The sequence below is a fragment of the Gymnoscopelus microlampas genome (assembly GCF_963454915.1).
Source record: "Gymnoscopelus microlampas genome assembly, chromosome: 22".
NCBI classification, from domain to species: domain Eukaryota; kingdom Metazoa; phylum Chordata; class Actinopteri; order Myctophiformes; family Myctophidae; genus Gymnoscopelus; species Gymnoscopelus microlampas.
The window spans coordinates 9,742,698-9,769,391 of record NC_139959.1 but is presented as its reverse complement, the minus strand read 5'-3'; the positions used below and the strand labels follow the sequence as shown (position 1 = coordinate 9,769,391).

The 26,694-nt window shown below is 40.4% G+C and overlaps 1 protein-coding gene across 1 annotated transcript; it reads left to right on the top strand.

Moving 5' to 3' along the window:
* The first annotated feature begins 1,335 nt into the window (after positions 1 to 1,335).
* LOC311039166 (phosphatidate phosphatase LPIN2-like) lies at positions 1,336 to 26,471 on the top strand. The gene is made up of 20 exons (XM_084048826.1): positions 1,336 to 1,596; positions 8,299 to 8,499; positions 10,373 to 10,468; positions 11,195 to 11,502; positions 12,848 to 12,970; positions 13,801 to 13,924; positions 14,296 to 14,794; positions 15,841 to 15,940; positions 16,995 to 17,182; positions 17,613 to 17,706; positions 17,836 to 17,905; positions 18,040 to 18,123; positions 18,766 to 18,842; positions 19,631 to 19,787; positions 20,725 to 20,873; positions 21,800 to 21,886; positions 22,435 to 22,587; positions 24,246 to 24,360; positions 24,596 to 24,699; positions 25,268 to 26,471. The coding sequence occupies exons 1-20, from the start codon at positions 1,498 to 1,500 to the stop codon at positions 25,410 to 25,412; spliced, it is 2,973 nt and encodes a 990-aa protein (XP_083904952.1). The 5' UTR covers positions 1,336 to 1,497; the 3' UTR covers positions 25,413 to 26,471.
* The last annotated feature ends 223 nt before the right edge of the window (positions 26,472 to 26,694 follow it).

Sequence of the window (26,694 nt, the reverse complement as noted above, 5' to 3'; positions counted from 1 at the left end):
TATTGCCTGCAGGGACAAAATCATTGGAAAATCATTTCAACTGTCCCCAGAGGCACTTGTTCAAAAAGGAAAGTGAAACTTGCTGGTCGTAAACGTCACACGTCTTTGTGTTACGCTGTATAGTACAGCGTAACATTATAAATCCCCTTTGCCTCTATCAGCATAAAAAAAAAACATTATTTTGAAACCAGACAATGATGTCCCTTTATTTTCCTACAATGGGAGAACATATAGGCCTAGCCTACTATCATATAGTACTGGACATTGATTGATTGATTGATTGAATACTTTATTAGTCAGAAATGTAAACAGCGCAAGGTACAGTCAGACATTAAGGCTAAAAGGATAACACAAAAAAAAAGGTTTTCAGGGTCGTTTTGAAATAAACTAGTGATTGAATGTTTTTTTTTTTTTACATATTTCCATGCCAAGTTAGGGAAAAGTATCGGCTATTTTCTGAGAATATTTGTAAATGTATGAAACATTTTTCAACCTGGAAAAAAATATTATGACGATCATGCCAATTATGCAAAAATAACTGCTATTATGTCAAAACAATTGCGATGAGGCGATTATGTAAGAATGGTGACATGCCTACTTAGATCTTGTATGTGGGTTTTCTTTTTAACCAAATTTGGTGTGATGTGCACAGTGCAGTGCATGGTCTGCAGCCCAGAGCACACAGCAGTGTGTAGTCAGCTGAATCCTCTCACTAAAGAGAGATCAGTTGTACAAGGCTGTTTTATCGTGGCTGATGCCCTTTCATCTGACTGGAAACTTCTGCTTTGTTCATAAAACCAGTTACTGTGTACTATGGCTTACAGTAGCCTACGACGACACATTCAGTGTCAATTTCTAAAAAAAACATGTGCATTTTGTATTCAATTTCACTTGCCTGTTTTTTTTTTTAAAGGGATCTTTGATATCAAATCAAAGAAAGAGGTCTTGCACACTGTCTGGAACTTGCAGACGTTTAACCACAATAACCACCACCAGACATTTTAAAGGCTACCGTGCCTGTTTTTAAACATCATCACAAAAAGGAATTTGTTGTTGCCGGCAAGAATACATGATGTTTACAGTAACTAAATTAGATACACCAATATCCACTGTGGCCTGATTGCCTGCAACCTGCACTACATAATGATTAAGTTTGAATTACTTTAAGTCTGAATCTACCCATTCCTCAGACCGAGGGGGAGGAAGTGGAGGTCAGGTGGGGGGTGCAGGCAAGGTTCTGAGATGGGTGATGTAACAGTGTTTAAGGCGGTAGGTCGGGGTCAGGGGCTTCTAGTGTTTTGTGTTCACTTGGATCGGATGGATGGAGGGGCAGACTAGAGGCCATAGCAGCAGCTATATGGTGCATGGTACAGACCAGGAGGAGGAGATGGATTTGGGGAGAAAGAAAGGGCCAACACAGCAGCAGCTCAGGCTGAGATTGCAGACCCAGTGAGACCCAGCAGTAGCAGGTGTTCACAGGTTGGGCTCCTGGATGACATGGAGGTTTCTTCAGGGAACCATAACCATCCTCAGGCCAGAGCTATTGTAGAGCAGGGGGAAAAGCAGCACTCACACCTGAAGTCCTCCTGGACTCTGGTAAGTTGGGATTCAACCCTTTAAAACCCCTTTTTTGAATTGGCTATTCAAAAATAGCAGATATACAAGCTCACAGCGCGTCACGTTTTGCCGTGCTGCGAGCTTATACATCTGTTATTTCTTAACCTTTTTGAAAAATCTTGTAGTTTTAGAAGGCATTTGTAGAATCGGCATTTATATGTTTACAGGTATAGAATTTTGTGTGTTTTGTTTGCAGAATATTATGCATTAGCTACTGTTATTTGATCTCAGTCTTGGAGATTGAGTGGGCTTGAGGGGTTAAAGTCCAGCCAATTGGTATGCAGTTCAACGAATGAGAAGGAGTTGTCCAAGCCTTTCTAAGGTGCTTAATGCGTTCTTAATGTACAGTTACTGTATACTAGAAGTAGAGGAGCGATTCTATTTGACTTTTCTGGCCTAGTGCTGCTGACATTTGAATGGATGCAGGAAGTGTGTGTGTGTGTGTGTGTGTGTGTGTGTGTGTGTGTGTGTGTGTGTGTGTGTGTGTGTGTGTGTGTGTGTGTGTGTGTGTGTGTGTGTGTGTGTGTGTGTGTGTGTGTGTGTGTGTGTGTGTGTGTGTGTGTGTGTGTCCACATACCTAGTTTTTCACAATGGCAAAACAGTCTCTTACCTTGAAAGGGCATGTACAACGGAGTTTATGGAGATAGGAGATTAAAGATGAAGACCAAAAATCCTGCTGCTGATAGAGATTAGCATGTGACCCTGTGAGAAAAAATATCATTGGGGAGGAATGGAACTATTCTGAACTATTCTACACTACAATGAACATGAGGAACCGTTCCCTGGCTAGGTGAACTTGTAGTCAGAGTCAGACAGAATGTCCATAAAGCACTTGGAAATGGGTCTTCAACAGGGGGTCCTCAGAGTTACTACAGGGGGGCCACCAAATCTTTGTGTGATAGGAACTTTGTTTGGTACATTAACCACTTGAACCCTAGCATCCCTATTCTGAGGGGAACGTTAGCCGAAAATAGCCGATTTACAAGCTCTCAAGGGGGGGGGGGGAGCAGACAAAGTACACGTTTTCTAAGTATTGAGGGTTTAAGTGGTTAACTGTCCTAAAATACACATTAACATGAATCCAACACAATGCTACACATTGACAGTGTTGTCAAACAAGTCTATGAAATCTATGAAAACGTTTAATCATCTGCAACATAATTTTATACAATATGTAGTGGGGTCCCTGCTTCATCTCTCTCTCACCTAAGCGGTCCTTGGACTGAAAAACGTTGAAGACCCCTGCACTAGGACATGCATGTCACAGATTTGAGTCCAGCATACCGGTAGCTAACTTGTCTTGTCCTGGACCAAGGCACTTGGTCAGTTGGCAGGAGAAAATGCGTTGCCATTGTACAGTATGTGGAAAGGGTAGGCACTAGGCAGAATAAGCTTATTAGCTTCAGCCTATGCCTTTTTTGGTCATAACCATGTAATATAATGTATTATTGTTGTTGTTGTTGTTTTGTTTTAGTACTGCTAAGTTCTATGAACAACATGGAATGTATTGTTTTCATTGTTGAACTGATGACCAAAATAAAAGTGCAATGTGAAAGTGAAAGTAGGCCAACTCCTGCTTCGCTCAATCGTGTCAATAAGAGCTAAATGCTTGAGTCGTTTTAGGCTAACCTAAGGTTTATTTTGACTAGCCTATATCCTATAATTCATCATAACTGTTAGTGGAGAAACATCAGTCTATGTTGTAACAGTAAGCCAACTGGGAAAGGCCTGAAAAGTATTAAGTTCAGAACAACAAACCTAAATACCACAGTATACATACGTGACCTGACCTCAATAGTACAGTTTCTGATACGGTAACAAGCCCAACAAGCCCTGCATTGTAGCAGTAACATGTGAATAGCAGACACAAGTGTGCTGCTAAGTCCTTTGTGTCCATACTGTATGAGGCAGCCCATGAAACTAGATATGTGCTGGGGCCATTGTTAACCACTAGCAGCATGTGATTATTAAAGCCTTTGTTAAAATGACAAAGTACTCAGCAGCTTCATTAGGTTATTGCCAGCAAGGTGCTCCAATAATAAAAAGAACACAAGTCTAGACAAGGTGATGCAGTACTTGTACTAACTTGTGTTCTCATCATGTACGACATGTCAAGGACCCCCAAATTGATATGTATCTGGCCGCGGACCACCATCTGAAAATGTTTTGTGCCCGGCAATGTTCAAAAATAGGAGATGTACAAGCTTGCAGTGTGTCGCACTGTGAGCTTGTGCATCTGCTATTTTTGAGTAGCCAACCTATAAATGGATAAAGTGGTTAAAGTGATTGTGATGCTTTAATACCAAATTTAGCTAGAGACCCCCTTGAACCCCCCCTGAGGACTCCTGGGGGTCCCCAGACCCCACTTTGAGAACCACTCATGTACGACACTGTAATGGAGGAACATTTCTGTTTTGTCAAGAAGAGTTCCTCCATGATCTTGATAGGCTAGTTGCTGGTGTTGATTGATTGCAATTGTACACATAAAAAAGGAAATGAACTGGTGGTAAGCAGATCTTGAGACAACAAAGCAATCATCTCAATTCATCTGTGCGTTGTGGTTCTTCTATCCTTTGTGCTCTTGATCTTGTCTGTGCACAACTTGACCTGATTTACACTACAGTACGACGCCATCCTCATTGCAAAATGTGTCTGTCTGTCTGTCTGTCTGTCTATATGTTTCTGTCCGTTGCTCTGACTCTGATTATGAAAGCGTGTTGTAACTTCTAAGTGAAGCATCATTTAAGAGCAGTAAATGTGAAATGTAAATTTGATCGTTTTGCCTTTGTCCTAGTCCTAGTACAATATTATGCTTATTGAAATATGGAAGTCAAGTCAAGTCAGGATAGCAGTGTCACCACCATTGCAGCAAGTTACTGTATGTGACTCCAAATTGCACAGTGTGTATTACCACAATCATGCATGAGTATATTGTACAGTACCTTGTAATATTGTTTTGAAAGGTGCTTTATAAATCAAATAAAACATTTGATTAATTAATTTATTTTCACTTGGAGGTACTTTACAACTTGTAATAAATGAGAAATGTTCCACTAAGAACAGAGTGGAAAAGTAGATTATATAGGAAATTCATTTTCACAAAAAAAATCACTTGAGATTCACTTTTAGAGGCAAAGGCTCCAGGCTTCTTGCAGCCCCAAATGTCAATTTCTTATATCTGAATGAGCACATTTGTATTGTATTGTGTGCCGTCACATTACCATGCCAAAATGTTTTTTTTTCTCCATGAAATTGTGCCACTGCAGTCAAATCACAGTAATTCTAGATGTTGTAGCTGAAATCAAATCAAATCCTCTTGCTGTGAAGTGCCAAATGTGCCATTTGTGCCCAGTAGTCTCCTAAGTTAACCCTGTCTACTCCATGGTCAGCCTTCTGTACTGAGCATTTAAACACAAGTGACAGGTCGCACTCAGAGTGACAGAAGTGAGTTTCTTTTATTTCTCCATGTCTTCACAAGAAAGGACAAAGGTTTCGGTTTCAGCTATCCAGCCTTCGTCAGTGTGACGAAGGCTGGGTAGCTGAAACCTTAAAAACTAGCTCACTCTTGTCACTCTGAGTGCGTCACTTGTTCTAAGAGGATAGCGCACCAGAGGAGTCAGAGCACAGTGGTAGCAAAAAGTTTATCCAGCCTTCTGAGCATGTCATCTATTATTTACAAGGCAAGACAGAGATAGCTATCTTTTTTCATGCTGTTTAGGCTGGCCTCTTTCACTTAATGGCCGCTACGTTGCTTAGCTCCAGTCTGTTCCACTGTTTAGTACTGTATATACCACTGTTTCCCAAACACTGGGTCGGGACCCATGTTTGGGTCGCGGAGCAATTTTTATGGGTCGTGAGTAAATATCTCCTTTATTTTGTTTCCTACATTTAAAAATATATATTACTTCAAAAGACTTTAAAAAGTTTAAACAAAAAAATCACAACTTTTCATCAATTAAAAACGAATTCCAATATTTTTCAAAAGTATTTCATGAATTAAATTTTAAAAATCTAATAATATCCAGAAATCAAATTTATAATATCTACACACGTTTAAGAAGTGGTGAAAATAGAAGATCTACAAGCATACATCGCGGCGTGAAGCGACGCATAGTGAGCTTGTAGATCTGCTATTTTCAATAGTTTGGGTCCCAGGCAAACATCTAATTTCTCTTTTGGGCCTTGAGCTAAAATGTTTGGGAACCACTGCTACATACTGTACAAATTGTTGATAAACTGCTCTCTCAAGATGGCCTAACATTTACTGTGTCCTGATAACCTATTTACTTATTATTACTTTGTTACTGATTATTATAAGCTAATATGTAAACACTGTTGCAAAGATTGACATACATAACGAGTTTGCTTACTTTGTGTGACCCAAATCGAAATGGAATAATTTGCAAAGTAGACTAACTACAGCAGAGTTCTTGTATACTTGCATGGATCATTGTACTGTCTTAATTCCTGCTTTTAAGAAGCTGCTTTTGTGGCCATTTATTAGGTTAAGAGGGGATTAAGGTAAGGTAATCTTTTGAATGTCCCAGTTTTTATATACAAGGATGATTGTTGGTTAGTCTGTAATATACTACAGTACTTCAGCATTCCTTATCGGGTCTTTGTTGATTGTTGTGCCAAACTATCACACTATTGTTGGTTAGTCATTAACATACTACAGTACTTTCATCATTCCTTATCAGGTCTTTATTGTTGCCAAACTATCACACTACTTTTTGCACTGATTATGACTTATGTGCATGCGTTTATTTTGTAAAATGCTGACTGCTTTGTTTTTCATGTATGGCAAGCCGCAATTATGGACTTACTATTGTATTTTTATAAAATGTCTACCTATTTGTGACTGTTCACATGTCCAGGTATTGAGATTCTACCGTGAGTTTATCATAATTGATTGATGCATTCCAGAGACTGCAGAACAGGGTACTTACCTGATTACCAGTGGTGGAAAGTAACTAAGTACATGTACTAAAGTACTGTACTTATTTCCAATTTTCAATACTTTTACTTCTACTCCACTACATCTCAGAGGCAAATATTGTACTTTTTAATCCACGACAATTATTTGACAACTTTAGTTACTATAGTTACTTTGTAGATTTTTATTATTATTACGAAACATACATTACCCACTTCAGCCCTGTATATATTTCGGCCATTTGAAAATAGCCGATCTACAAGCTCAACATGCGTCACTATGCGACGCATTGTGAGCTTGTAGATCTGCTTGTAGATATTCAAATGTATAAAATATTTTTTTACGTTCGAAAACTTCTTCTGCATAATGAGTACTTTCTACTTTTGGTATTTAAGTACATTCTGTTGCTTTTGTACTTTTACTCAAGTCATTTTTTATTGGCAGTATTGATACTTTTACTTAAAGGGGAAATCCACCCATTTTCAATATTTAACTATGTCATTAATATAGCATAAAGGAGTTGTGTGGAAATAAGAAAAAAGTTCCCCCCTTTCTGTGTTGCCTTGAACTGGAGGATTGATTGTGGGTTTAACATTGCAAATTACAACATGATGACTCATCATGTTGTAATTTGCAATGTTAAACCCAAAATCAATCCTCCAGTTCAAGGCAACACAGAAAGGGGGGAACTTTTTTCTTATTTCCACACAACTCCTTTATGCTATATTAATGACATAGTTAAATATTGAAAATGGGTGGATTTCCCCTTTAAGTAACATTTATTTTAGTACTTTTCCACCACTGTCCGAATTCTTATGTTTACATATAAACAGCTTGGTCATGGTGGAGTCTTCCAGGTACCATCCTTATCCCCCTGCCTCCCTTGTGATATCATGTCCTGTCATCATCTGAATTACAGACAGAGATCAGCACCGCGTGGACAGACAGAGTGGAGTCTGCACTCTGCACGTTCTAGTGACTGTATCTTATAGGGACTCAAGACAGGAAAAGAGGATAAGCACCACAACCACAGTGTTCTGCTCCGCTCCGCTATCTTCCGCTCTGCTCTGCTGTGCAAAAGCAGCAGTGCTGTAATAGAGTCCTTAATTAGACTGGATCTGCCTGGAACTCTTCAGGAAAATGGGACAGAGCAGAGCCCCTGCGTTCGTTTAGGGACCAGCTTGCATTTTCTGTGTGTGTGTGTGTGTGTGTGTGTGTGTGTGTGTGTGTGTGTGTGTGTGTGTGTGTGTGTGTGTGTGTGTGTGTGTGTGTGTGTGTGTGTGTGTGTGTGTGTGTGTGTGTGTGTGTGTGTGTGTGTGTGTGTGTGTGTGTGTGTGTGTGTGTGTGAGGCATGGGGACAGGTGCCCTAGTAACACGTGAAAACCACAGTATGGCCTTATGCTGGGAATAATCCCAAGGGAGACCAATTCTGTTTTGTTTTCTGTGTTTGAATGTCCATTATTTGTTCTAGAAAGTAATTACTTTAAAGTAGTATGACTTATTTTCTGTCAATTACACACCCCATGAAGCCTTGAATTCGTGGAGATAATCTCCACGAATTCAAGGCTTCATGGTGTGTGTAATTGATAGAAAATAAGTACTTTTTGGGGGGAACTACTCCTTTTTAAGTGATAAACACAGTCTTCAAGAAGAGACTAATAAAACGTCCTCGTACATTGATGGATAATGTAATGCTGCTATATATGTGTTGATGGTAGTTCTTTTTGCCTGTGTTGTGTCCACAGGTAGACACTATGAACTACGTGGGGCAGCTGGCTGGCCAGGTGCTGGTCACAGTGAAGGAGCTCTATAAAGGCATCAACCAGGCTACTCTATCGGGCTGCATCGACGTGATCGTGGTCCGACAGCCCGACGGAACGTTCCAGTGCTCTCCTTTCCACGTGCGCTTCGGAAAACTGGGCGTGCTGCGCTCCAAGGAGAAAGTGGTGAGTGGGCGAGACGTAATGTTTGATATATGGCACCACCAATCCAACAGAAAACTGGAAAAACAGAGCTCGCTTAGAGCAGATTCTAATACATTTCTCACCGACACTTGACTAAACAAAGAGATTCCGTTGTTGAGACTTGGAGCAAATGAATGTGAGGTAACTCAACGGGATGTTGATGAATAATTACGACACGCAATGATAAACCAGCCAGACAATACATCTCCTGTCTTCTGCTGTAGTATTGTCCTGTAGCCCAGTGGTTCTCAACCTGTGGGTCGGGACAGTAAAGTGACAATTTAAAGACTTTTAAGACCTTTTCAATACCTCAAAAAAGAAACAGACCATTACTGCATCAGAAGTAATCAACAAGCTATACTATAAAAACTGGTCAAACATTGGCCAAATTGTCAAATAATATAAGAAAGAGGGATTTTTTTTAAAATTAGCTGATCTACAAACTCACAACGCCTTGTGTGTGAGCTTGCAGATCTGCTATTTTCTGCTATATTCAGTTTAACTAATTTGAATGCCTCAACTCTTACATTCCAAGTGCTTGTCAGGGTCCCCAGTTCAAATTTGATTATTTTTGGGGGGTCTCCAGTTCAAATAAATATGATTATTTTGGGGGGTCCCCAGTTCAAAGATGATTATTTTGGGGGGTCACGGCCTGAAAAGGTTAAGAACCACTGCTGTAGCCCACTCCTTGACTCCACTTCAGCACACATTATCATTTTGTCAGAAGAACGGATTGTCCTTTCTCTCTATTAATAGCTTCAGCATAGTCTGTCGCTGAAGACCAAGGTGGAGCAGCATACTCAGTGGCTAAATTTAGCCTGCCCTCTCCAGCTTGAGCAGCTTGGTCCCCGTCAACAACCAGTGTTGTTGTTAATCTTTCTCAGGCATACCAGACAACCTTAGGTGACACAGTGATTTTGTGAGTAACGTAAGGATATCTTTCAGCGTTGAGATAGAGGTGCAGATAAAAAGACCAAACCCTTGGTTAATGTCGAGATGAAAGGAGGCTTGTTTATGTGTACATAAATCAAACAGGGTTCGTATGTACTGTAAGTAGGTATCTATGAATTTATGTCCCCTCCGAAACAATTCAATCACAGCTCATGCTACAGTATGTCCATGACATCATAAAACAGAAGAAATACCGGAGTGTGAAAGGTGGATTATAACTGAAAATCTATACCAGGGCATCGTCACTCCCAAGGGGTCATATTTCGCCGCTTGGCTCCATAGATTTTGCGTCCGATGCCGACATTGAGGCCGCCCTTTCGCGTCAATCACATTGGCGCAGAGGGAATGACCATTTACCATTCTCTGACTCGAACGGCGATGAAACGATAGATGCAAGCTTCGCACCGCTCAGCATGGGCATTCGCTTGGCACGGTCATTCACTTGCCGTAGGCATTCGTTTGGCGTGGACACTTGGTCGGCTATTGCCTTGCTCAGAGAGGGCCTCACAGAGCTCAAGCCTGCATCTGACAGCGTTGCCTGCCTTCTACAAGTTTTCAATGTGTTGAAAACTTGTTAAACTTGTTAAAGCCAACTTGTGAAATACTGCCACCAGAATGTGTATTATGTAGGAGTCACAAAACAATAGCAGCAGCCTTCCTTGTGTTGCTCAGTTCTGGTCTAATCTCTAATACTGCAGGTAATCCAGTGGCCCTGTTCTTAATCCATGACTCATGTTATGCAAATACATCAACTGTTCCCCTTTGTTAATAAACACCTGGGTGGAATCTGATGATGGCCTTTATGTTGAAATGCCTTGGTGTGAGGCTTTTGTTTTTGTTTGTTTACTACCGCGCAATGCATAATACTAATTACTGTAGATACATTTGTGTTGTTTGACTGTAGATTGACATCGAGATCAATGGGGAACCAGTAGAGCTACACATGAAACTCGGAGACAATGGAGAGGCCTTCTTTGTTCAGGAAACAGAGCAGAACAATGTGAGTATCTGACTCGTCACATGATCTGAGACAAGAAGAGGAACTGAAATATCAGTATCAATATTTCCACGAAAGGCTGTGACCTTATCTTCCACTACAGTTTAAAACGAGGTCATGTCTTATCTTTGCCGCCGTGATAACAGACTCAGACCTGTGACTAGGAAAACATATCTTAGTTTTAACCAAACACGGGAGTAGAGTTGTTCCGATAACGATACCAGTATCGGAAAAGCTGCCGATACTGCCCAAAATGCTGGTTTCGTTATCGCCAAGTATGCCAGTCTATGCCATTCCGATACCACGTCATTTATCACATGATGATATTTCATTTACAGTAACATTGTCAATGTTTCAGTTGATGTTGCACAACTGTTTTGTGTTGTACTATTTACATTATTATTTTACTAACTTGTAGCTGCACTTTAGCAATTATTAATGGAATTTGTATGTATTCCTAGATCAGTGGTTCTCAAACCTTTTAATTTCAAGGACCCCCTTACGGGTCCATTTGGTTCCATCTGTACACTTTCAGAGTTACAGACCTGTAAGGGTCCATTTAGAACCCCTTCAAGGAACCCAGATGGTCCCTGGACCCCACTTTGAGAACTACTGTCCCTAGATTTATTTAAATTACACACTGGTATCGGATCGGTACTCGGTATCGACCGATACGCAAGTTATGGGTATCTGGAAGGAAGAAATTATATCGGTACATCTCTTACACAGGAGATTGTCCCAGCCCACCTGGTCACCTCACCGATCCCCACAGAAGAGTCTTTGATCTGGAGCCGAGAGCCCAGAGCAGCTGACGGGTCAGCAGCAGCAGTGAAGAGCGGACCTCCTCCTCCGCACGGTCCGGAAGAAGCGGGCACCTCAGGTAGCGCCCACCAGCCCTTGGTCAAGAAGAAGAAGAGACGCAGGAGGAAGCACAAGGCGGACCCTCGCAGGGACGAGCAGAACAACCCCGTGGTCAGTGAGCTGGAGCTCTGTGAGCACAGCTCAGATGAGGAGCACAACAACATCCAGAATGGAAGGTAAAAACTCATTCATTATAACGTAGCTGGCAGAAACCTCTTATCTCCATATTTGAACTTTTGTGGGTTTTATTTGTGTAAATTAACGGTCCTACTTTATAGCTATCATGTTTTTTGTTTTGTTGTCTTTTTTCTTTTCATTTAAAAAAAAGATATATTTTTGGGCTTTTTATGTCATTATTATTGATAGGACAGTAGGCTGACAGGAAATGGGGAGAGAGAGATGGGGAGTGACACAGCAAAGGTCGCTGGGATCGGGACTCGAACCCACGGCACGCTGTCAGGCTACTTTGTAGCCCGTTGTCTTCTATTACATTTGATTACATTTCACAGAAAGGTGCGATACAAAGCAGGCTTACAGTATGTGACATAGTATTGATGGTCTGATTATGGGAACATTGTTTGAAATCTATGTGACTTCATGTTACATAATAGGGCTGGTCCAAACATCGGGCCGATAAGCTTCGGATATGGGCTTGATATAATTATCTTTAACATGGTCTCAATCAGCAATCAAGTTTATCACTCCACACACTAGATCATGAAATATTTATGATGTTAATATTGGGCAGATGGAAAGACACACACACACACACACACACACACACAAAAAGGCGTTCCCAAAAGGGGAAGTAATATTTTTTTCCAAAGCCTGAAAACATGAGATCCAGACCAATCCTGCACATGATGGTAAGACTTGATAGTATCATTTGGTTATTCAAACCGGGAACGCATCTGTGTAACCACTTTAACCATTATTTTTATACTTTGGCTATTCAAAAATAGTTATTTTTTTAAATCTTTGAATATATATTATATATATTTTTATTTTTAAAGGGACATTTTTTAACTCAAATCTTCTTGGGGGTCCCTGTAACAACATATTTTGAGATGGGGGTCCGCGTCCAAATACATATCATTTTGGGGGTCCTTGACATTAAAAAGTTTGAGAATCACTGATTATAGCAACATACGTTTTTTCAAAAACTGTTTAGAAGACATTTGTAGAATCCCCAGAGGCAAAGATTTGAGTTACAAATGTTTGCTATAAAAATACATATATTCAAAGATTTGCAAAAATGTTCACGATGTAAAAAAATAAAAATGTATATGTGTATATCTGCTATTTTTGAATAGCCAAAGAAATCTAAAGTGACTGATTGAATGGGTTAATGAACCTTCACTTCTTAAGTCTAATTATACTCACGTCATGTGTGACATAACCGTTTGCACGTGTAGGCGATATTTAGCCTGGTCCCAGTTATTTGTTGTTGGTTGACTTTTGCCTTTGTTTTGATCAGTTTCTGTAAGCTCATTGTTGATTTGATGACGTTCCCTTCCCCAGGACGTCCTCAGTCTCTACCGTGAAGGACAACACTATGGAAACCAAGCATTCCGCTCCTCTCGGTAACCCAACGTGGGACAGCTACCCTTTCTCCGATGGAGAATGGCCCCCTGCCTCCACTAGGTATGTTGTTCCACTCACTGTGCCACTTAACGGTCCATCCAAATGTTTACATCATTCCAGGCCATTAAGATTTAATGTCTGTCTCTTGACTAAAACAAACAGTGGAAAAATGCTGTAAAATATAGTGCTGCCAAAATGAATTAACCCATTAAGACCTGAGGCCGATTCTACAAATGCCTTCTAGATCTGTAGTTCTCAAACTTTTCTGTGCCAAGGACCCCCAAAATGATATGAATTTAGCCACATACCCCCCCCCCCCCCCCCCCAACTGATGAAAATGTGTTGTGCCAGGAACCCCCAGAAGAGAAGATTTGTGCTACAGAAATTCAAATTGTTCAAGATTTTTCAATCACTTTCAAGATTTTAAAAAAATGTTCAAACATAGCAGATGTAGAAGCTTGCTTGTGCCGTGCTGTGAGCTTGTATATCTGCTATTTTTGAGAACCACTGTTCTAAACCATTGATCTAAATCCTAAGAGTTTTCAGAAAAACTTCTGTTGCTATATATCTAAAATCTAAAATAATAATAAAACTTTACTTGTGTAGCACCTTTCATGACATGAAATGCAGCTCAAAGTGCCTTACAGAGCAAGAATAAAGCGTAAGTGCTTAACAGAAAAAGTACAAATAATTTAACAATAAAGCAAAAAAAGAAAAGCAAAAGCATTAAACAACATTAAAATAATAGGAAAGAAGTGACAAAAAATTACACATTTGCTTTCCCGGTTTTATTGGGTTAAAATGAATTCTCTGCACATCAGTGTGGTTAGACTCTAGCTGTCTCTATAGCCACTAATGTCCCAATGTGGTGTGGTGCTGTTTTCTTACAGGGAACTGTCAGCACCCATGTCTCCTAAGAGCGACTCAGAGCTGATGATCCATCCAACAAAGAGTCTCCTCAGGGCAGACTCCCACATGCAGTGGACCTGGGGAGAGTTCCCAGAATCCACCAGGGTAAGGCCGTTTGGGAATTTGTTTGGAAGGGTGATAATCTTTACCAGAGAAGAATAGAATAATATGATTTGCTTTTGTCTGGTGGCAGAAAAAAAAAGAAAAACCTTAGTATAAACTAAGAACAGCATGCCAACCATGTGACTACGACATTCAAGTTCTTATTTACAAATAAGTGCAACTCTTAACCCATTGAAACAGGGAAAGCCTCTGTGTCATTTTAGATTTTAGCGTTGGCTATTCAAAAATAGCAGATCTACAAGCTCACCGAAAAAAGTGGGAGAACTGCTGATTTGAGGGCATTTGTAGAATGGGCCTCGGGCCTTAATGGGATAAAGACCTTGTTTTTTTTTTGCTTTTTGCTTTAAACCCAGGTCTGCAAGAAGGATAGATCAGAGCCAAAGACGTTGACCATCACTCCGTCGGAGAGTACACATTTCAGGGTCATCCTCAGCTCGGAAGCCATGGAGGCGGAGTCAAGGGAGCAGGAGAGATCCGCCGACCCCGTGTGCACCATCGTCAAACCAATGCCTCGGCCTGCCAAACCCGACCTATCAGAAGCCTCTGTGCACGACGCGTGCCTCGTCCCTCACAGTGTTCCTCAGCCTGAGCCAAGTCCCTCGGCGCCGCCGCCGGTATCTGACGGCCCGGTATTATCTGACCGCCCGGTATTATCTGAGCCTAAACCTGACCTCGCCGGCCCTTCCAAACGCGCCCGTAAGGCCAGGTGGACGTCCTCGCCGCCCGGCCGCAGGGACAGCGCCCCTCTGGTCTCTGTGGCCACCAGCCACATGGCTGAAGACTCAGAGGCGTCGGGGAGTCCTCATAGAAGATCCAGCACCAAAGCCACTGACTCACCCTCCGACAGCAGAGGTAGTGTTTGATTCTTCACTTCCTTATTTAAGCCATTCAATCCGGAAGCACATACTGCGCCATTTTAGATTTTTTGCTATAACCATCTTTTGGCTATTCAAAAATAGCAGATACACAAGCTCATAGCGTCAAACATTTTTCATGTCAAAGACCCCCAAAATGATATGTATTTGTCCGCGGACCCACCCTCTCAAAATATTTAGTCCCAGGCACCCCCAGAAGCAAAGATTTGAGTTCAAAATGTATATATATATTCAAAGATTTTCACAGATAAAATAGCAGATCTACAAGCTCATGCCATGCTATAAGCTTGTATATGTGATTTTTGAATAGCCAAAAAAATCTAAAATGACAGAGATGTGTTCCCGGATTAACTGGGTCAATGTGTCAAGGACAATGCGTGTCATAAAATGTTATCCATCGTAGAAATCCACATGTGCATTCATCCTACATAAAGACTTTAGACAGTCCTTTTTTTATTGATTGATTGAATACTTTATTAGTCAGAAATGTAAACAGCGCGTGGTACAGTCAGACGTTAAGGCTAAAAGGATAACACCAAAATTAATTTGTGCGGTATGGGGGTGGGGACCTCTACAAGTTATCTCTCAAGAAGCAAGCATCAAGAAGGTTTATTTGTCACTACTCACTACTCATACACATACAAGCAGCGAATTGCTAGTGTGTGTGTGTGTTGTTGACAAATAAACCTACAAGGGCTCTGCACTATTTTTTGGTGGCTTGAATGAATCAGTATTGTAGATAAATGCCAATGAAGATTTGCTTCTTTCTTTCTTTCTTTTTCTTTTTACAAAACAGATATCTCCAGAATGCCCTAAACACCTTTAGTGGAAACATGTACAGTGTATGTGATGCTAATCCACACTCAGCCTGTTTGTCTGCTTATGTTAACAGGAAGGATGTGGCTTCCTTCGTGTTCATGTTTACAGTCTGAGGCCGTTCAATCACACGCGACAGTTAAAGGAAAGGGAAGTGAGAAGGTATAGTCAGCTGTTAGTAATGATTTGTTTTCCTTTGACTTGAAGGAGTAAGAAAGAGGAGCCAACATCAGGGACCAGAGGACATTTACCTGGACGATTTGAATGTACTTGAACCTGATGTTGTGGCTCGCTACTTTCCTAAAAGGTACAAAATATGCAACGTGATTGGGTAGTGGTTATGAATCCATGGCTTTGGATAACCCGTGAGCCCCTTTCTGGCCAAGGATCTTCACAACCTTGTCTGTGTTTTTTCTCATTTTGTCTTTCTCTCTCTCAGTAACAAAACCTACAGAGGGAAGTGGAGTTAACCACTTCCACACTGGCATCCCTATTTTGTCATTATGGGCTAAAAGTAAAAAGAAACTATCCCATTTTGATGTTTCAGAATCTTTCACATTTTTAAAAAATTGTCAAAGATTTAAAGTTTTTGTATTTTTATTGTTAGCTATTTTTGCAACGTGAAACCATTGTTTGACTAAGTTTAAAATAAGGCTTAAAGGAGTAGTTCACCCAACAATTGACTTATTTTCTATCAATTACACACCCCATGAAGCCTTGAATTGAATAGATGTTTTAGTTTCTGTCGCATTCCTAAGCCAATAATTTGATGATCGGGTGGCTGCTCACCTACCAGAGACTCTGCCGGTCATCAAATTATTGGCTTTGGAATTCAACAAAAATAAAAAAATCTCCATGAATTCAAGGCTTCATCATGGCATGTGTAAATTATAGAAAATACTTTTTTTTTGGGTGAACTACAGTACTCCTTTAAAGCCCAGTCCACACCAATGATTCGCAATGCAACTAGTTGCAACTTGCAACAGAAACTGCGGTGACTGGACTGCAATGTGGAAATGGAGAACGCTGCAATTCTTCTCCGCAATGTATTGTAACGGTTTCATTGCACTGCGAATTGTGAATTGCACTGCGAATTTCAAGACGCAGAGAAAATTGCATTCTTGCATTTTCAGGTCAGATATGCATTTTCTGTTTACTAAAGAGATATGGGGAGACCACTGTTACTGAACAAACACTTAATAGCAATGATTACTTTCAGAATGTAATGAGTTATTTAACACTTATTTTAACAAAAACTATCACTTGTGGTTAAAAATAAATAAAATATCTTGTGACGTGACCATATACATTTATGGATGATGGCATATGACTATTGGCCTGTGTGTATGTGTGTATTTCAGTGAGTCAGGTCAGGTACCTAAGCACTGGGTGGAGGTGGGGAGGCGCTCTGGTTCCCAGTCCCCCCAGTCTGTAGGGAGCGCGGCCGCCGACAGCGGCACAGAGTGTCTGTCGGACTCTGCCGGTGACCTGCCCGACGTCACGCTGTCACTCTGTGGGGGCGTCGGAGAGAACTCGGAGATCTCCAAAGGTACTTTTTTATTGATTGAATACTTTATTAGTCAGAAATGTAAAGACATTAGGGCTAAAAGGATAACACAAAAAAGTCCTGGGGACTGACTGACGTAAAAAATGAACACAATAATACATGTCATCAACAAATACAAAATACTATATGTACAAAGGAGGAAAAGGAAAGACGGCTGCAGTGAATGACACCTCCTTTCTATGGGAATATGCACGTACCTCCCCTTGTGGTCTCCTGATAGATGTTAGATGTTACTATGGCCACGGTTTGATAGTCTGGCATATTGAAAACAATTAGGATGACCTATTTTTGAATATCCCCTCTCTCTCTGTCCTTCATTGCTCTTAAGTCATAATGCTGAACATCTAACTATGAGGAAAATAGAAGAAACGGATGGCATGATAATTAACAGTTTTTGTAATATCTGTTCCAGAGAAATTCATGGAGCACATCATCACATATCAGGAATTTGCTGACAATCCAGCGATGATCGACAATCCCAATTTGGTGGTTCGAATTGCAAACCGGTTAGTCATCATCATCATCATTATCAGGCTTATGGTTCCCCTCAATGCACTATGACAAAACACTCACTCTCAGAGAGAAATATCACTGATTATTACCATCAACGAATAACAGAACAATTTATTTTACAGGTATTACAACTGGACGTTGGCAGCCCCATTGATACTCTGCATGCTGGCATTTCAAAAGAACTTGCCAAAGGTACACTTTTTTTTAATATCTTTACAATGCTAAATCTGGCTATGATGCTGTTCATTCCCTCAAATCGTGTATTTTTTTTAACACATTTCTGTAGACATAGATTTTTTTTCAAATGACCTGTATTATATGAATAGGCTACAGAAGAGGCCTGGGTAAAAGAGAGAATGCCTAAGAAGTCTGGCCGTTGGTGGTTCTGGAGAAAGAGCAGTGCGAAGCAGGTATTGCATACAGTGGTTATTCTCTTTGGCACCCTCACTGTTTCTCACAATGTACATAATATGGAAAGTCCATTGGAGTACCATGCTATTTGTGTAGGTTTGCATTGTAAATCAGTCTATGGAAATGAGAAATGGCCTCAAAGACATATATTGTTGATCGAGTCGGGAACACTTTACTTAAAGGTCGGCTCTATAATGCATTATAATCACATTTATAATGCATTATAATGTGCTTATAAGGCATTATAACATGCATTATTATACAACATGTATGACAACTTATAACAACGTTTATAATGTATTATAAGTGCTGGTCATAAATAATACATTAGAAGCTCAGTGGAACAGCACATTATAACTGCCTTAACTTAGCTAGTTATAAAGTGTAAGTTGTGCATAATTATAAACATGTATAACATTATAAGTGTTATGAATCATTATAAGTGCATTATGATGCATTATAATGCACTATAAATGTGATTAAAATGCATTATAGACCCGACTTTAATATAATGTCTTACCATTGAGTTTTTGTAGCACTGAAAGTTTTCCATTCCGTTTTATATGACTTTTATGACTTTTAATGCTAGAAATATAAGGTCATAGATGCCGCCTGTCAATGACTCAGTCTCTCTTTGTCAGTCCTCAGAGACCAAGCTAGAGAGACAGCAGTCTCTGAGCAGTGAGAGCTCTCCCCTCCCAGTGGCTGCAGCTACACAGTGAGTCAGCAACACAACACTTTGTCACACCAGCACATTAGTCAGCTAGCAGTGATGTCATCCCACCATATGACATCACATCTCTGTACAAACTAGAAATTCCCAAATGGGGTAAAACTGTATTTATAGTCTGTGCATGTATTCATTTGCTTTAAAAAGAAAAAATAAGTTAATATCTGTAACCAAAGCAATCTGTCTTCACTTGTGTAAATTAGCAAGCAGATGTAATGATCTACTAGGGGGTCCTCAGAGTTACTACAGGGGGGCTGCCAAATGTTTGTGTGAAAAAAGGGAACAAAAATGTATTAACCACTTAAATGTATTAACCACCTAGCATCCCTATTCTGAGGGGACCGTTTGCCAAAAATAGCAGATCTACAAGTTCACAATGCTTTGCGAGCTTGTAGATCGGCTATTTTTTGCGAAGAGGTTTGGTGTAGAGGGGGAAAAAGAGCTGTTACAGTATGTCTGAAAATACATGAATCCAACCCTGATGGATGAAACAAGTCAATGAAGCTATCTATGAAATCTATGAAGAAGTTGAATCTGCAACACAATTTTAAACAATATGTGGGGGTCCCTGCTTCATCTCTCAGCTAAGGGGTCCTTGGCCTAAAAAACGTTGAAGACCCCTGCTCTACTGCCCTCTTGTGGCTATAAATGACTGTGCACATTTGTTACCCTACTGCACCCAAGTTCAGTGAATGTGATTAATTATCATTTAATCATTATATTCAGGTGACACACATGCAGTATTTCAGTACCTATATTTGTGTGTTGTCTTCCAGGCATAAAACAGAGGAGTCCTCCAGCGATGATGAGTCTAAAGAACTGAACGACATGCCACCCATTGTGCCACATACTGAGCGTGTGCAGACAGCAGGCCCAGGGCCGTTGCCATGTCCCTCCTACAGGAAGTCCCTCCGCCTCTCGTCTGACCAGATCGTAAGAGAGTCCCGGTTTAGTGACATTTCATGTCATTTATTGGAACAAAAATACATTAAGCCATTAAGACCGGGAATGCATCTGTGTCATTTAAGATTTCTTTGGGCTATTCAAAAAAATATATACAAGCTCAAGCTCATAGGCACTGAGCGCCGCGCTATGAGCTTGTAGATCTGCTAATTTTTTTTAATCGTGAACATTTGTGCAAATCTTTGAATATATATATATTTTTAAAGCGAACATTTGTAACTCAAATCTTTGCTTCTGGAGGTCCTTGGAACAAAATATTTTGAGATGTGGGTCTGTGGCCAAAAGCATATCATTTTGGGGGTCCTTGACATGAAAGAGTTTGAGCACCACCGATATAGTAACATACGTTTTTCAGAAAACTGTTAGGATTTAGAATACATTTGTAGATGCGTTCCCGGATTGAATGGGTTGATCTCAAGCAAAGAGAAAAGATGCACTGTACCAGATTTAGCTACTAGCTAAATACTACTGTCTTGTGTCCGTGTTAATGTGACTCTCCCCCTTTTCATCTGTCACCCACAAACTTATCTCATTTGTGTGTCCCTGAGTCTGTCCCTGAGTCTCTTCCATAATTTACTCTTCTCCTTGCTCTAATTATTAGAGTCTGATCTGAGCTTAATGCTCAATATTTATAGCCTGGGATCCAGCCTGATTCACTACGTTCGGCTGATTTTTGTTTCTCAATTGCGAGTGTGAAAAAGAAACCCGCCGTAGCGGAGCAGTGTGGATCCCAGGCTACCATATTTACCCCTCAGCTTTTGTCTTCTTATCTACCACTTGTCTGTCATTATTCCAGGGAACATGACTTGTTTTGTCCACTGCTCCACTTATTCTAAACTACTGTGTGGATTAGCATCGCCAGCTAAATGCTATCTGTATATTCCTCTCTCTCTCCTCTTTGTCTCAGTCGAGCCTAAAGCTCAGGGAGGGGCCTAACAGCGTCAGCTTCAGCATCACTACTCAGTACCAAGGGACGTGTCGATGTGAGGGCACCATCTACCTGTGGAACTGGGACGACAAAGTCATCATCTCCGATATTGACGGCACCATTACCAAGTAAGGGGGAGTCCCATCAGTGCCTCTTTTACTGTTCTATTCTAGGATCTCTGTTGTATCAACTAGGGATGGGATGATAATCGTTATTGTCGTTTATCGTGATAGAAAAACGCTCACATTAATCATATCGCAGAGATTTGAATTTATTGTGAAATTGCCCTCCGTCATACACTAGGATGAATTCGCTTTTGTTGAGCTGCAAATTCAGTACCACTTGGTACGCTCTTATTTCACTCTACACAAATCGATTGGCCAAAAATAGTAGATCTACAAGCTCACAACTTTATTTTTGGCAAACGTTCCCCCCAGAATAGGGATGCTGGGGGTTCAAGTGGTATTTCAAGTTTTAAGCATATTTTGGTTATCACGATAATATCGTTAATCGCAATTATTTTTGCCACAATAATCTTAATCATAATTTGCATATCGTCCCATCTCTAGTCTCTCAACCACTACAAAGCCCAGTTCTGTGGGATCTCGTTGCTGTCAGAGAATTATGCTTTCATGCTTCGGCGAAAAACGTGGGTTGCGACGAGTTGCATGACACTTTTTCCAGGCATACATTTGGACTTTCTATTTTAACATATATTTTTTTAAAGGATTGTCACAGCTTATAGGATAAGATAAATAGTTCTTCTAGTTAAAAAAAAAAAAAAAAAAAAAAAAAAAAACACCAGACAAACACAACAAATAAACCCTCCCACCCAACCCGCTCACAAAAATGAAATACATTTATAAATTTGGACTTTATTCCGACATCTGCTGTTTTGAAGTACTGAAGGAGGTCTGAGTCAGCTAATTAGAGACAGCTGAAGCTGTTCTTCATAATTAATCTTTTCTTTCTTTGGCTAATTTAAGCATCATGGACAGTGGCACTAACTTGCAATTGCAAATCTATCATTGCTCCTTTTTTTCCTCTCCCAAAGGTCTGATGTGTTTGGTCAGATTCTTCCGCAGCTCGGGAAGGACTGGACTCATCAAGGCATTGCTAAACTCTACCACTCGGTGCACGAGTAAGTCTCATTGCAAAATAAACGGCAATTTAGTTTTTCGTCGTAACTGCGTCCATCAACGTCAAAGATGATAAACAGAATTTTATGGTTTGATGTCATAATCATCAATTGAGTCTTAGCCATAGATCACCAAAGTCTGACATCACTGCCACTAGAGGGCACTATCCCCCTGGGTCAAGAATAATTTTCCCCATGGAAATTCCCCGTAGAGAAATCTTAGATCACGTCATATAAGAACTGTGTTCCAAAAATAATACCCCAGCGATTTTACGACATTCATTTTATTTTATTTTATCCAAACACAGACGTTCAAATGTAATGTAACCCAATATCATAAACGACACAGAGTCACATACCTGACGGAATCGCACGGCTGATTTGTTTATTTTTGGAACACATTTCTTATGTGACACGAATATTTCTCTATGGGGAAAATAATCTGTGACCCAGGGGGATATAGTGCCCTCTAGGGGCAGTGACGTCAGGACATCGGTGCTCTTATTTAAGTGTACATTTTAATTTACCACTGAATCTCTTGACAACTGCAGGAACGGTTACAAATTCCTCTACTGTTCGGCCCGAGCCATTGGCATGGCTGACATGACCAGAGGCTACCTTCACTGGGTGAATGACCGAGGAACACTCCTGCCACAAGGACCACTCATGTTGTCCCCTAGCAGCCTTTTCTCTGCCTTTCACAGGTAAAGCCTAATTCATACTTATACATATTTGTTGCGCGACCGTGCTTAACACATTGGGTGCCAGAAGTTTATAATAACAGAATACGTTCTGTAGACTCCATGGCGAGCGATCCATGATCAAAAAAAGCATGCATCCATTTTGCCCGATGGGCCTGGCTAACGGCTGGAACGATAACATCTTTCACACGGGTCACAATGGCAAAGTGATCGCGGATACAAAATGAGTCGTTTTCCCCAGCGTAAAAAGTTTCGGAGTTATAGGGGTTTTAGAGAAGGAAAATAGAACGGAAGCGGATGGGGAGACATGTTTTTGACACGTTGATCCATCTGTCCCTTCCTTCTCAGAATCGCCTAGGGTGATTCCAGACCTGCTCTAGCCGTTCCCGCGTGGAAAGAAATGAAAAAAAATAAAAGATAAAAAAAACATATATATACTTTTTTTGGCACTCCACGGGTGTATTTGCAAAAAGGTATATATACGGTTTTGGCACTCAATGTGTAATTATGGTGTTAGAAGCATACCAGGCCACTCACTCAATGGCTGTAGTCAATGCTCTCTGTTTTTACAGTAGCAACCAGCAATACTTTGGTTGGTTTTCTTTCAATCGAATGTATTTGTAAATTCTGGAGGAGAAGGTCTGACTGGAACTACAGGAAACATGGTTTGAGTCCAGGAAGAACTGAAATGCTGTATGATGATGTCACAGTCACCAAAATCATGTTAAAAATGTCAAAACACAGAAAAAAACACAAAACTCACTCCAACATTATGTTTGTTATTTCCTCAACTTCATTAAAATAGGGTTTGGGTGCAAAATCGTCAACGTTGCCCTTTGAGCTCTAGTGCGAATTTGTAGTCTTGAATTATTATGCTGCACCCCCACCCTGTACAAAAATGTACAAATAGCAGAGCAAAACAACTAAAACAAAACAAGATGAAATGTTCTGCAGTCTAGAATACTAGATCTAGAGGAATTGTTAGATATCAGCAAATGCATATTAACAAATGCACATTTATTATTTTACAAAAGTGTGTTGGGAATCATTAGCTCTAAGTGCAAGGATTCAGCTGGGAGCAGTGTTGATTTTGACAGCAAATTCTGATTGAGTTTTAGTCATAGTCTTTTGAATAAAATTCCATTTAGTTTTTGTCATATTTTAATCATCTGAAATTATTTAGTTTTAGTTGTAGTTGACTAAATATCACAAGATTGTAGGCAACTAAATCTACATTTGATTTAGTCGACTGAAATATGTTTTGGCAGGCCTTGATGGTGTCGTAATGCCTGATTTGTACACGGCTACTGAAAATAGCCGATCTACCAGCTCACAACGCGTCTGCGATGTGCTGTGAGCTTGTAGATCGGCTATTTTTGGAGCACAACACCTGCGCGCAACCAAGCATAAAATGGCTTGTCTTAATTCTGCTGGATCTCTTCTCCACTACTCCCTCCCTTTTAGTCTAGTTTTTATTTGTTGACAAAAATTGACAATATATTTCGTCATAGTTTTAGTCGTCGAAATTAACTGAGCTGAGAGTGCAGGTGAACTTAGTTGTTAATTCCGGTTGAAGTGAGGACAAGCGTCGAAGAAATAAGCAGGACAGATCAGAGGTCAGATGTCAACCAAGTCTCCAATCCTTGTGTTTCTCTGCTTAGGGAGGTCATTGAAAAAAAGCCTGAGAAGTTCAAGATCGAATGTCTCACAGACATCAGGAACCTCTTCTACCCAAACACGCATCCGTTCTATGCAGCCTTCGGGAATAGAGAGAACGTGAGTACGATTTATGATTATTACCCCGGCCTGCAGCGATGCACGGCAGGGTATCTTAAAATAACAAAATAACTTGAGAGCGGATGGGTGGATATTCATGGACCTCGGTGGGAACGGTCAGCAGGCTGCACCGAAGCGCAACACCGCTCCACTGCTCCGATTCTCTGGCTAGTTAAATGTAATACCCACAGAAAGTACACTGAAATAATTCTGGATCTTTTTGTTTGTTTTTAAGGATGTGTTTGCCTACAAGCAAGTGGGTTTGCCTGTGTGTCGCATATTCACAGTGAACCCCAAAGGAGAGCTCATCCTCGAGCAAACCAAAGGCAATAAGACATCGTAAGTATTGTCCAGACAACATACATGTAGCTACTGTGAAGAAGGAAGGCACTCGGACAATTAAAGCCTTTTTAATAATAGGGTGCAGGCAAATAACGTAACAACGTTTTCTGTCTTCATCAGGTCATGACCTGTCTTTGTGAGTTACTTCTCGCAAGTTAAAGTTGTGTCGTCGCTTCCATCACCATATTTGATTTATTTGATTTGCACAACAGAATGTATACACATATGCATAATATGCTAGTTCTTTCCATGGTAAAGGTGACATATAGTTATTGTGCCAGTGAGGTAAGAAACCCTAGGGGGGCTTATACAAGAACCTCACCGTTTACATTACATACAATTCGAATGTATTAATATTAAAAACAAAAAAAAAATATCGAAAGACAAAAAAAGAAAGCAATATAAACAGATGATAAATTAAAAGTAAAATACGACAACAAAAAAGTACATACTGAGCAGAAAATACTTTTCTTTTCTTTCTTGGACAAACCAAAGATAATGCTACTACTCATGTGAAAAATTATTAAATGAAAATGAAGATGAAATATATGCGTTTACTCTGCAGGTACAGTCGGCTGAGTGAGCTGGTGGAGCACGTATTTCCTTTACGAAGTAAGGAACAGAGCGCCACCTTCAGTTGTCCAGAGTTCAGCTCTTTCTGCTTCTGGAGACAGCCAATAGCTGAGGTGTGTCTGGAGGAGCTACTCTGAACATATATGGTGTTATCAGGTGTAAGCTATTTGACCACATTCACATGTCATACAACAAGGATGACATATAAGAGCAGATTGACCGCTGTGTAATTATGGTCAGTGGTACTGTAGTTAGTCCTGTAGTCAACGACTATGATTCCTCTCATTTGGTATTGGTACCACACCAGTATCATCTTGTATCAACACTTGAAAGTCTGCAGTAATGGTTTTTGTATAACATTGTTTTATGTTATTGTCCTTGATGAATGTTTGCACTGCCTTAATATTTCACACTGCCTACGTTTATTTTGTTTTGTTTAATCAAAGTCAGATGTTTAAGGCCTTAAGTATAGTGTGATATTATTATTTTAGACATATATTCCATTATAGTGGTGGTAATGTCTTATCAATAGAAATCCTCATATTACCTCCTTATCCGAGAGGAGAGTCTTGAACTGAGAGGTCACCCTAGCTATAGCTTCTGGGATTATTGCACTGTAACCATACAGTCTGTTCCATGATATGCACACACACGAAATCAGCTCCTGCAGCAACCTTTATGAAGCTTCTGCAAAAGGTGGGCCGGTAGCCCCACTGCTTGTGCCTCAACACTTGACTTGACCTAATACAGTATTTTGTCGTTGTGAATTGTGATACACATGCTGCACCCAGAGAGACCACTGCCACATTCTGACTAGTCTCGTGAGCCAGACTGTTGCCTCCCACAATTTTCAAATGCTTCCGTCATACAGTCTGGAGCAACGGAAGCTCTGACATTGACCAGAGGATAAAGCGGATGTGGCGCCTTCTCCCCGCTTCCGTTCCGCACAAATTTGTCACAAAAATAATCGAAGCAGATATAGCTTACTGCTTAGCAGAAATGGAAATTCTAAAATAAAATGCACACTAATTTTATTGTGAATGGAAAAAATGACTGACAAGTGACAGCTTCCGTTCTCGGCTTTCGTGATGTGTAGTTCCAGACTATAGCATTCAGAGATAGTGGAATAGTTGTCTGGCTACGCGAGACTACATTCTGACTAATCTCATTTCAATAGAGCATTGGTTCTCAAAGTGGGGTCCGGGGACCCCCAGGGGTCTTTGACAGAGTTCCAGGGGGTCCCCAGCTAAATTATAGAATAGTAACCAAATAGACCCTTATGGGTCTGTAACTCTGAGAGTGTACAAATGGAACCAAATGGACCCTAACGGGTCCATTTGGTTCCATTTGTACACTCTCAGAGTTAAAATAACATTAATGTTATAATATAAATTGGGGTCCAAGAGATAGAAATGCTAT